General features: G+C 41.8%; 1 protein-coding gene across 2 annotated transcripts; it reads left to right on the forward strand.

The window, feature by feature from the left end:
• On the forward strand, positions 1-1,202 carry gemin7 (gem (nuclear organelle) associated protein 7). Of its 2 annotated transcripts, XM_072458347.1 has the most exons (3): positions 1-84; positions 664-1,098; positions 1,137-1,154. In XM_072458347.1, exon 2 carries the CDS (start codon positions 677-679, stop codon positions 1,067-1,069), a length of 393 nt encoding a protein of 130 aa, XP_072314448.1. In that variant the 5' UTR covers positions 1-84; positions 664-676; the 3' UTR covers positions 1,070-1,098; positions 1,137-1,154. The 2 variants fall into 2 exon arrangements, with proteins under 2 accessions (XP_072314448.1, XP_072314439.1); XM_072458338.1 differs by having other exon boundaries at positions 664-1,202.
• Positions 1,203-13,021: the final 11,819 nt, after the last annotated feature.

The following is a 13,021-nucleotide window of genomic DNA, read 5'->3' on the forward strand; positions in this document are numbered from 1 at the left end:
GCAGAAGCAGCGGAACCAGAGGCGTGCAGCCGACACCACGCGTTTAGTGCTATTAACAATAACAACTAACGCCACCGTTTTGTCGTGAGTGACATGTTTTAGTCTCTGTTTTGATTAAGACGTTGGAAGACTCATAGTATTAGGCTAAAAGCCTGTACTGTTCTGCCAAACGTCACCAGAGCATTCAGCGCCACTAGTTTGAGTAAATGGCTCTTCTATGTTGACTTTATAAACGACAAAGATGGTTAGCAATCCAGCCCTCTAATTCACCTAACTTTAAAAACTGAATTAATAACCAGTGTTGTGCTTTTGTTACACAGTTGGAAGGTTTCAGACACTTTCTGTTTACTACCATGAAGCCAAATTGGTGTTTTAAAAGGCAGATGCTTTTGTACGATGCTAATTGTTGTAGTATTAATGTCATTACCACTGCTGACAATAAAGGTTAGGACTTTTCTGATGTTTGAGAAGTTTATACTGTTTTTCTATGTAATCATTATGTTTACATTTGGATTAGAAACAACATGGCCGCAGGTGGAGTTAAGTTCACGTTTTGTGAGCAGACTTGGGCAACTGGACTAGATCATCTTTTTTATGGTTGCGTCTCAAATCAAAGTAACAATCTAAGTGAGGATCTATTTCTGTCTTGCATGTGTCTCACAGGTGACCAGGGGAAATGAACGTGGCGATGCCGGTGCCTGTGATGCGCCTGCCCAGAGGACCAGACCCACACAGTCGTGGCTTTGACCCTCAGTCCCCGCGCTTCATCGCCCTGTGCCGGACGTCCATCCCCTGTTCTTTGACCTCAGACATGACCCCAGAGGAGCTGCAGCAGGAACAGATGACGCGCTCCGAGCTGCGGGAACGCTTCCTCCGGTGTCTCCTGTCCATGGCCAACAAGAAAGTGCGCTTCAGCATGTACGAGAACGTGAAGGTGGAAGCCACGTTTGGAGCCTCGGACATTGACGTGCTGAACTTTCAGGTGTCGGATCTGCACACCCCTATTGGAGTTCAAAAAGAGGCACTGATCCGGAGTCAAGATGTCATTTCACTCTCGTTTGACTTATGAGCACACTTTTGTACGGATTAATTAGGTTTGTCTAACGTATTCTAACAACAGTCTGGATTCCATATAGTTTAAAAGTGACTTGGAGATGGGTCGGACTTCTGTGGTAGAATTTACTGTTTAACTTTCACATTGCTGTTTTGTAGTCTTGTTTTATGATTAAATAACTGTAATTATCTGTGACAGCATAAATAAACACAAATGAAATAATTCTTTGATGGCATTATTCAACCCCCAAAGATATGGTTATGGTCAGTTTAAAGGGTAATTGCCTATGATTCATATTTGTGTTGCCAATCCCTGATAAATAATCTTAAAGTAAATTTCCTATAGGATTTTATGATTTATATTCATGAGTTTTAGAATTGTGACACTGACTTTTTAATGGTGAGAAGTCCTCAAAATGTCACTTAAACCCATGAATAGAGCTTGGGATGGAACGTCAAACTGCCACGTCACCATGGAAATCCACCACTTGCAGATGTGCAAAATGTCCCTAGAGATACATTAGCCCTAACAATGTAAAGGAAACATAAGTGCTGTGGAACAACCTGACAAACTGCTGGATTGCTACTGGTAAATACATATATCTACAATGTAAGAATATGTTTTAGTGACTGCTAAATGTAGTATTTTGCATCTTTGTCCATTGGTTTAACTCAATTCTACTGACGTGTGACACAATTCCAACCTGGATTGGTCTCCATCTTCACCACTAGATGGAGACATGAGACTAGCTATTGTTTGGTGTTTTTCAATACAAATGATTTATATTAAAGCACCAAATCCCTATCTGTCACATATTATGGTAAATGGGTTGTTTTCAATTTATTTTGAACGTTATTAGACCGACAACTTTCTTCAGTCCTGACAAGAAGAACATCAGTGACTGAGTGAATAAACAGTATACAAGTATAAAAACTAGAAGGTTTACACCGTGTGTGTGTGTGTGTCTGTGTGTCTGTCTGTCTGTCTGTCTATAAATTATTGCAACTAAAAAAAAGGTAAATTTTTAAAAATGTATTTTAAATGTACACTCAGCTGAGCACGAGCCAAGCGAGCCGCGGCTCGTGCTGTCGCAGAGGCAAAAACCCGGGCCTGGGAGGAGTTCGGGGAGGCCATGGAGGAGGACTATCGGTCGGCACCAAAGAAATTCTGGCAAACCGTCCGGCGCCTCAGGAGGGGGAAGCAGTGTCTCACCAACACCGTTTACGGTGCGGGTGGAGGCCTGCTGACCTCAACTGGGGATGTCGTCGGACGGTGGAAGGAATACTTTGAGGATCTCCTTAATCCCTCAGTCACGTCTTCCGAAGAGGAAGTAGAGACCGGGGACTCAGAGGCTGGCTCATCCATCACCCAAGCTGAAGTCACTGAGGTTGTTCGCAAACTCCTCGGTGGCAGGGCTCCGGGGGTGGATGAGATCCGCCCTGAGTACCTAAAGTATCTGGATGTTGTAGGACTGTCTTGGTTGACACGTCTCTGCAACATCGCGTGGCGTTCGGGGACCGTGCCTCTGGACTGGCAGACCGGGGTGGTGGTCCCTCTGTTCAAGAAGGGGGACCGGAGGGTGTGTTCCAACTACAGAGGGATCACACTCCTCAGCCTCCCGGGTAAGGTCTATTCCAAGGTACTGGAGAGGAGAATCCGACCAATAGTCGAACCTCGGATTCAGGAGGAGCAGAGTGGTTTTCGTCCCGGTCGTGGAACACTGGACCAGCTCTATACCCTCCATCGGGTGCTCGAGGGCTCATGGGAGTTTGCCCAACCAGTCCACATGTGCTTTGTGGATCTGGAGAAGGCTTTCGACCGTGTCCCTCGGGGTGTCCTTTGGGGGGTGCTCCGGGAGTACGGGGTCCGGGGCCCTTTGCTCAGGGCTGTCCGGTCCCTGTATGACCGGAGCAGGAGCTGTGTTCGCATTGCCGGCAGTAAGTCAGACCTGTTCCCAGTGCATGTTGGACTCCGCCAGGGCTGCCCTTTGTCACCGGTTCTGTTCATAATTTTTATGGACAGAATTTCTAGGCCGTTGTGGTAAAGAGGGAGCTGAGCCGAAAGGCAAAGCTCTCTATTTACCGGTCGGTCTACGTTCCTACCCTCACCTATGGTCATGAGCTTTGGGTAGTGACCGAAAGAACAAGATCGCGGATACAAGCGGTCGAAATGAGTTTCCTCCGCCGTGTGGCTGGGCGCTCCCTTAGAGATAAGGTGAGGAGCTCGGCCACACGGGGGGAGCTCGGAGTAGAGCCGCTGCTCCTCCACGTCGAGAGGAGCCAGCTGAGGTGGCTCGGGCATCTGTTTCGGATGCCTCCTGGGCGCCTCCCTCGGGAGGTGTTTCAGGCATGTCCCACCGGGAAGAGGCCCCGGGGAAGACCCAGGACACGCTGGAGAGACTATGTCTCTCGGCTGGCCTGGGAACGCCTCGGGATCCCCCCGGAGGAGTTAGAGGAAGTGTCTGGGGAGAAGGAAGTCTGGGAGTCCCTGCTCAGACTGCTGCCCCCGCGACCCGGCCCCGGATAAAGCGGCAGAAGATGGATGGATGGATGGACTCAGCTGAAATTGAGACATTTTAGCAAATTTGTTCAAAAAGAAAAACTGAAACATCACATGGCCAGTATTCAGACCCTGTCCATTTCTTCTGATCCTTCTTGAGATGGTTCTACTCCTTCATTGGAGACGTGTTTAATTAAACTGATTGGACTTGGACAGCTCACAGTGTCAGAGCAACTGCCCAAGGAGCTCAGAGACAGAATTGTGGCGAGACGCTGATCTGGCCAAGGTTACAAAAGAATTTCTGCAGCACTCAAGGTTCTTAAGAGCACAGTGTCCTCCACAATCCTTAAATGGAAGACGTTTGGGACGACCAGAACTCTTCTTTGCCCTGACCCTCCAGCCAAACTGAGCAATCGTGGGAGAAGAGCCTTGGTGAGAGAGGTAAAGAAGACCCCAAACATCACTGTGGCTGAGCTCCAGAGATGCAGTAGGGAGATGGGAGAAAGTTCCACAAAGTCGACTATCACTGCAGCCCTCAATCTGTCAGGGCTCTGTCAGGGCTTTATGGCAGAGCCTCTTCTCAGTGCAAGACATATGAAAGCCTGCATAGACATGAAGGACTCGCAGACTAATGAGAGCAAGACTGAACTTTTTGGCGTTAATTCTAAGTGTTTAATTCTATTGCGCATTACCTGCCCAATACATTCCCAACAGTCAAATATAAGATAAGATATTCCTTTACTGTCCACACATGGGGAAATGTCATAGCGGAGCGTTTCAGCAGGCTGCCAGCAGGGCCGGCGCCTTTATGACGTACAAACATGATGGTGCAAGCATCATGCTATGGGTGTGTTTTTCAGCTGCAGGGACAGGGCGACTGGTTGCAATTGAAGGAAAGATGAATGAAAGATGAATGAAGTACAGAGATATCCTGGAAGAAAACCTTTTCCAGAGTGCTCAGGACTTCAGACTGGGCCGAAGGTTCACCTGCCAACAAGACAATGACCCTAAGCCCACAGCTCTGTGACCTTTCTCCATTGGCCCCACCAAAGCCAAAGCCCAATGGAGCATCTCTGGAGAGACCTGAAAATGGCTGACCACCAATGTTCACCGTCCAACCTGATGGAACTGGAGAGGAGGCGACATGTGGAAATCAGCCTCTTTCGCTATAACCTGGTAAACGTCAGTGTAATGTCAATGTTATTTTATCAGTATAATCATCTGTGCATCTCAGCACAGGAAAATACACCTACATGTACCAGGCTGACTTAATATTAACATATCTATCTTCATGAAGACAGAAATGTAATGCTGTTCAGGCCAAGTACTTTTAGCAATAAATACCATAATTATAGTGGCGGACCCCCACCAGAAATCTTTATTATTTCATGTGATCTAACAATCAAATCTCAATAAAAGGAGCATGGCATAAAACCTGAATTTCAACTAAATATGAGCAAGCAAAAATAGCAAAAAACTTAAATAAATGTTTTGCAGATTTGATTTTATTCCTACTCTTAGTAGTAGAACCAGTAATATTTTAACATCTTTAAACATTCATTATAAAGAAAGTGAAATGTGTCTCTTAGAAAAAGGAGGCAATTTGTATGTAATCTTCCTAAAAGGTAAATTTCCCAAGTTCTCTATAAGCCATTTCATTTGAGTGCCATTAGGCAACCAGGCTGTGTCTGTTTCTTTTTGTACTCGGATAATCTGTCCACTCAGTGAGACAGTCATCTCAGGGGCGGTGACTCACCCTCTCTCTCTATGGCCCTCCCTAATCCAAAATTTGACTTAAACCTCACATGACGTCATTGAGCTGTGATTGAATCAGGAAGCCTTCAAGGACAACCAATGTTAATTTCATACACAGCAGCACACAGTAGTGAGTAGCAGCCTTGAACTCCACAAGTTCTTGCTGTCCTCACAGACGTCCGCTTAATTCACAGTGCACAGTAATAATAAAGGTTCACTGGAATATATTTTATACTAAAGAGCAAGTCACAGTTCCTGTGCCCACTTTTATCAGGTTGTGTCACTTTCCTCTCTGATTACTTATCTCTGATTCATCCGAAAGTAGATGTTGATATACAGTGTTTGCAGCAGTTAGTGCACGTTGGCATGGTGATGGGTCCAGAAATCGAGCCTTAAAAAGCCGCCAGCCAACAGGAAACACATTCCTCTTCTTCCTGTTTGTGGTGCGCTCTCATTTCCTGAGAAGTGTCTGATAAGTTACAACATTCTTAATCATTGTTTGACTAAAAATATATATATATTTTTGTCAAAAACAGTTTTAAGCGTAAAAATGAATAAATACATCCAAATATTCAATGCAACTTCATGTAACTTTCCTGTTGGAGGGTCCAGTACAGTTCTGCTGAATGGTTTCATCGTATGTTACAAATACAGGTATTTGTTGTTGTTGTTGTTGTTGTTGTTGTTGTTGTTGTCGTCTCCTTCTTCATTTCTTTTCAAAATACTTGGTTTGGTGGAGTGTTAATGAATTTGATGGAATATTCCACCATGGCAAAGGTACACACACGCCACCCAAAAACTTACATAGCGCAGCTTAAGTGCCACAAAAGTATCAGCAATAAATACCTATAAGTCATACTTTCTCATGTTAAAAACTGCTTCCATTAATACTGTTCCTCAAAGTTCAGAATTGACCTATGATTCACAGAGAAGAAGCTCCTGTTATTGTGAGAGCCAGTGCAAGCCTCTCTTTCTCATGTGGCCTGAGACTGAGACACAGACAGATGCTCCATCTTCAAACACCGAGAAATATTCAAAGATGTAACCGTTGACTGACCCCTGGTGGCCTGTATACACAATGACATGTCTGTAGATATGGTGTTGTACTGTATATATAAAAGGTTACAGCAAAAAAGAAAAAAATCTCCTTAAACTATTTTTAATATGTAGTGGCATAAACTTCTGGTACATAATAAAAACAAAATAACAAAGCACTTGGCTATTACTATGACATTAATGAATCAAAATATGAGGTCCCTATAAAAGTATCAGAGATAAACATTAAGATGGAAGTTATCTTCATGTATCTGTTAGTGGTCCACTCCCTTCCCATGAGTAAACACAGGAAGATGTTATTTGCTGTCTGCGATGTTCAGGACTCCTAATATAAGCACAGGATAATGTCTGTGAGAAAGCTCTGCTAATCTGATGCTCCTACGTTAAAATTTAGATTTGTGTAATTGTATATGAAGAGTTGTAAACGTAATGATAGTCACAAAATAAAGCAAATTAAATAGTTAGTCAATTTTGAATTCACTGACCACAATGTCAAAATATGTAGCAGTCTATAAATAATGATCACAAATGTAAAATACATTGATTATTCACCGGTAATTTAACTTAGTGCAACTGTTGCATTAGTGGCTATGCATCTTGTAGGTTCTTTTAAAGTTATATTGGAGGACTTAAAACACTAATTTGTTCATATTTGCCATTTCTTTCTCTTTCTCACAGGCTTGTTGTTCACCTTAAAATGAGTGCCAACCTGTTTGTGGAGGAGCTGGTGCAAACATCACAAAGTTTCAGTCAGTGTAAGTTAATCAGAACCTGCAACATGCACTGGGACGGTTTGCTGCGAGTGTGGTGCGACTTGGATGAAAATCGGCACCTCCAAACCCAAGTCCATGGACCTCGACTGGAAAAAAGGAGAGTGGGGAGTCCCTGCTTCAAGTGAGGGAAGGATGGAGTGTAAGATTGACAGGGGAATCGGTGCATGACTCGATGTCAGGTAAGAGGAAGACGACGGATGGATGTTTGTTCTCCTCATTCTTGACTCAAATCATCTTTTTAATAGTATTTTTTCTATTTTTATTTTGATCTGAAGTACTATTTACAACTACTATCTTTTCCACTTTTTTGGCTCATGTGTGTGACCAACTTTTGAGTGCTGACCTTTATTAAAGTGAGCAAATTTGTCACAGGAAAACCGAAAGTAATTGTGTTTAAATTGTTAAGTGCCTTTAGGTGTTTGCCATTTGGATGAAAGACACTTGTTCTTGCATCCCTTTTTTTTTACTTCTATCACTTTAGCTCACCTGCTTGCTCTCTCCAGTCTAACTGACGCTGACTCACTTCACCTTTTGGTTTGCCTACATCTAAACAGGCTTTTAGTGAGCCGAGCTAATTGCTTAGAATTCCACTTGGACACACACAGCCCTCGCTCTTGCTTACTTGTATCCCTTTTATTCCTTTCCCCGGGAGACATGATTAACTTGTGTCACGGACAAGGACATCTGCCTATTAGCGAGGGCCGCTGACGTAGGCGCACCCCTCCCCTCCATATCTACCGTCTTGAGCCGATCCTCCTCCTTTTGCCTTACCCAAATTGGGGTCACCAACCTCCTCCATGCCGCCTGGTGAATCATCAATATGAGACCACTTCCGTCCTCCATCCCAAATGATCAGGGTAACCCGACATTGTCTGCTCTCTACTGTCACATTAGTCAGGAGGCGCAGTCGGAGGGGGAATATGAATGAGGGACGGGGTGTTTTTGTGAATGATTGTGTTGTGATACCAAACGGCTCTTCCGCGCTTCATCAAACTATAATTGTGTAGTTATAATGTAGTCTCACTATCAGTGCAGCAGGTAGCAACAAAGGCTTTGTCGTTTCTTGTTCTGGACAGTTTTTTGCCACGTTTAAGTATTTTACAACAAAATGAAGCATGTTGCAGAATGGTGATATATCATATTTGCCAGTATTTCCTTCATGTGCCAGTTGTACTCTACTCATTGAGGGCCTCACAATGACAACAACAGTGTACACATCATCAAAAATGATACTTTCACATTCTTACTAAATCACTCTTGTGTGTTTTGGAGAGGTCATAAGCCGACTTCTGACTTGTAAACCCAATAAAAAAGTTTGACATTCCTGCAATAAACTACTCTCCCAATAACATAACCTCAATTCAGATGATTCAACATCTGGAGATGATGGTCCCTGAATGTTTCTAACGGAAAGAATGAATAATTGGCCTTCTATTATGTGCACATAGTGAAAAATAGAGTTTAGTTTGAAATCAGGATGTTTTGTTGTATTGACACACTTACAAATCAGACCTACAGTGTCCCCAGAGCACAGTCAGAACACATTATTTGTTCAAACTAAATATAAGAATCAAAATGAGAATCAGAAAGGGTTTATTGCCATTGCCAATGAAAGAAATTCACAAAGATAGAAACTTGCATATATCAAATCAAAAAGGGCATTAACGAAAAACAATTAAATCTACCATAGGATAAAAATAAAAATAGGCTTATTATGTACACAAAATGTACAGTTAAATTTACCAATTTGTTTTAGGGCTTATATACATATTTTGGACATAACGTATTTTGTAGTTGAACCTAGTACCAATATCTCGATTGCATTGTGAGTGCAATTATGTTTTTACAATACCTAATACTTACAGGGCATTGAATTTCTGCAGTCCTAGTTTTTCCACAGTTTTTAGCTGCTAATGCTGTGTGCATACTCAGTATACATTGGTTGCGTGCTTGCTCGCAGAGGCAAAAGGTCACATCTCCCTCAGTCTAACTGTGAGTCGACTTGGTTATTTGCTGATACTATCAGTGGGCAGGAATCTGAGTAAACACTTACACTCGATAAGCAAAGTAGGCTACATCTTCATTCTTCAAACTTTTTTTCTTCTAAAACAGCTGTTACTTAACACTTTCTACACTTCTGAGTAGGGATGCACCACTAGAGACACTGGTATTGCTATCATGCCAATCCTGGTAGTTTTGATGGATTGGGTATCGTTCAAAGATATCGGTTTAGTCGATATTCTGGTTGGGCCTTTGAATTTATGTAATCAAACTATTTACAAGCTGGTGTTTCCCCTGAATGTCTTCCCCTGAATAAAGTTAGACCTTTTATTTATACAAAGCAGTTCCGTACTTACTGAAAGGTTTGTATGGATGATTTTTATGGGTTAATATCATTTATCAGCAGCAAATGCTTAATGCCAAAGCATATATATATATATATATATAATATCACAGCTGATAAAGCTCGGTGCGTCCCTTCTTCTGAGTGAAATCCTACATAGCCACTATTCTTTATTTATATTTTCAGAGTATCTAGAACTTGAATAGGCCTTTCCTGTTGTAAAACTGCCAGATCTTTGTCCTTAAACCTGTTCCTCTTGCTCAACATATCAACGGACACAGCTGTCGACACCAGATAGACAGACACATCCTCTGAAGATACTGTAGCAATACAAGATGATTCACTCGATTATTCTATCCAAGATGATGTTGTTTTTATACTGTAATGGGCCCCTAAAAATCCCCTTAATACTTCAATAATCAACTCACTCACTGCCTTTCCAACAACCATTCATCCTGTGGCTGAAGTGTCGGGGGTGTAGTGTGACCATTTGCCGAATGTCTCTACACTCTCTCCCATTTCACCCTTCAGATATTGTCAATACTGTAACTGAGGACGCCAGTGCAGGTGGTTCTGTTCCTTATTTTAGCCCCAAACAGCTTATTTGATCCTGGACCTCCTAAATGTTAAAGGTTAAAGAGAGTCAACCTCCCGTTCTCAAATCAGCTTTAGTTGTTTAGTTGCTTAATGGCTCATTCACAAAACTCTGCCTGTAGCTGGATTTTTGTACTATTTTGACCACTGCGATACTGAATGCATTTGTGTAGAAGAGCGCTATCAGAGCATGTCTCAAAGAAAGACAAATCCATCCTTGTTTAAATGTCCTTCGCAAAGATAATGCATGCAAACACGCCTTTCACAGCACAACACGCACACAGCACACAGTGACCTTGATTTTAGCATTGGCAAATACAGTATCGCTAAAATGAGCACTGACAAGATACATTTCCTGTTAATCTGCCAATGCTTTCGCTGTCAAAATGCAATATACGGATGCAAATGTTTTGAAAGGTTGCAGTATATCTCGGTCCATATCTATATCTTGGTTAGTGCTGGCAAGACAGAAAAGAGTCCAACTGTGACTTAGAAGGACAGAACTGAATCTTATCATTGCAAGAACTTTATTTTGAATTCCTTGCAGATGCCTACAAAATGCCTGCTTGGGTGTCTGTAAGGGGGATGTATATGTCTGACTTCCTATGTGTTCATGTACAGGATGTCTGCTCACGTCAGCTCTTGTCCAGATAGTGTTCACAATCTATGCTTTGAGATTAAACGGGGAAAAAAAACACATTTGGTAAAGTTTTATATGGTTAATTTTATAAGAAAAATAATGCTCACTTTGTCATCCAATGTAAGCAATAAAGCAAATTAGCATATTAATTAATTATGTATATAATTGTGTGTAAACCCTGTGCGACATGGGTGTTTTAGCTTGACAAATGGTCATCCCATGTCGCAAAGGTCATCCACGCCATCTAGTTTGTCACAGCATCATCTAACATTATGTGCCTAAGCAACAATCTCATCTTTTTTATTTTCCCTACCCTAAAAGTTTACTAATTTCAAGAGTACAATCTAATTTAAATAAAATAAGATGACAAATCTGTATCAATCCCTTGCACGCTGCACAACTGAATAACAATTGGAGCTGTGGTCTCAGTAGACTGGTATTTAGAGTCGTTTAATTTGTGTTATTCAATAAGAAATGAACCACCACAGTCTTAAGAACCATGTGAACGATGAGAAGTGACACAATTTTATGGCTCCTGTTTTTAAACTCTCGACAGTATTTGTGGAGCAAAGACGAATAGTGATCTGCTTGTGCCAATACAGAAGCAGAAGTGTTTAATGGCCTGTAGGTGGGAAGACTGGGATGTAGAAAAAAAAGCCCAGTTTGGATGGTAGGGAGGTATCACTATATGGGTCTCTCCACCCCCGTCGGAAGTCAGCGGGACAGACAGCCGAAGGATTTTCCGGAGGATGGGAAACCTGGAGGTTGGAGTTAAACCTCATTTGAACTGAAGGCTGTGACTGAGCTACGGATTAAGTCTAGTGTTTGACATAAACCCTCCAGATTTGAAAATGTATTTTTCTAAACAATAAGGATATACACTTAACTGTAATGTAATTGTTACTTTTTCAGAATAAACAATGTTATGTCTCAATTCAAGTTTGAATAAAAAAAAAAAAAAAACATATCGGTTCAATATTTTTCAAGTATATATTGAATTCAAATATATTGTCCATCCATCTTCTTCTTCTTATCCGGGGCTGGGTCGCAGGGGAAATTGTTGTTACAATAAATTGCAATTTATTAGAGAAACACTCACCCTAATGATGCTGCAGTGTTTGTAGACTAGAATGAAGCAAATCTCTCAGTTTGACCAAAATTGACAATTTTGCACTGAGACTGATGATATACAATGTAACACGATCATGACCGTATTTTTCAAAGTCACCTGTGTCATTGTGTTTTAAAATCATGCACTGTTTGAAGCCACACTGTCCACTGAGACACAACCTGCTCCATGTGAACAAATCACTGTCAGAGGCATCCATTCACAAAGATGCCCTGGACATTCAGTGAGTGGATGAATGAAGTCTGCGACAGTAGCTTTCTGAGCACGTAACTGGCCGGGTGGCTGGGACAGACGAGCGTAGGGGACAGAAAGGAGTGATTTTCCAGATGAGTCCTAATATGTGAGACGGTGCATCCTAAAGAGACGTTTTCTCATGGGTCCACACCATGAATACAAATTCCTCTGAGCTGGAAGGACAAACGCACCTTGCTTCAAACCATAGTACATTTTTTTCTAGTTCCATCCAATCACATATCACAAAACTGGTGACTTCATGTCAGAGCTTATGAGTCATCCATTCACAGCTTTCCCCTGTAAGTGATTCAGTTTTTCTTTTGTTGTGGCATTGTCCGGCTGACTCAATGTCTGCAGAAACATTTAGGAATATGAAAGCGATTGTTTAAAAGAAGTTAAACATATTTGTTAATTGAAAGGGCCCCATAGGACTAGTTCTGGTGCACTACTGAGTTCTAGTAATGCTTTTTTTTAAATGACAAATGGCCTCTCATAATGATCAAACAAATGATGAACAATTACAATGCGATAGAATTTTAACCCTATTTTATCCTCAATATTAAATCCAACCCTAAACCTTCGGAGTCTAATAATTAATGAACTAATGAATTGTTATTTCAGATATGTTAGCAAACAGGTGCTGAACAGGTGCTGAATATCATGAGTAATGTAATATAACCTAAAGCGCATTGAGTGCCTTTGAAGGTGAAAAAACACTATATAAATCGTGATCATTTATAGCAGTAACAGTATTTGATGACATCACTTCTTGGGAGACTTTAAGTGAATTTTTTTCAATTTTACTGAAGCCAATTCGACCACCTAGACAAACAAAAAAAAAAACATGTGTCTAGCTGCATGTGGGAGAGAGACTGGGGTGAGAGAGGAAAGTGGGAGGAGATACAAAAGGCAGACCAGAGCAGAGAAGACGCCACAGACTTCG

The sequence above is a fragment of the Eucyclogobius newberryi genome, unplaced genomic scaffold (genome assembly GCF_026437365.1).
Source record: "Eucyclogobius newberryi isolate DKJ021-1_F unplaced genomic scaffold, fEucNew1.0.hap1 SCAF_10, whole genome shotgun sequence".
Classification (NCBI taxonomy): Eukaryota; Metazoa; Chordata; class Actinopteri; order Gobiiformes; family Gobiidae; genus Eucyclogobius; species Eucyclogobius newberryi.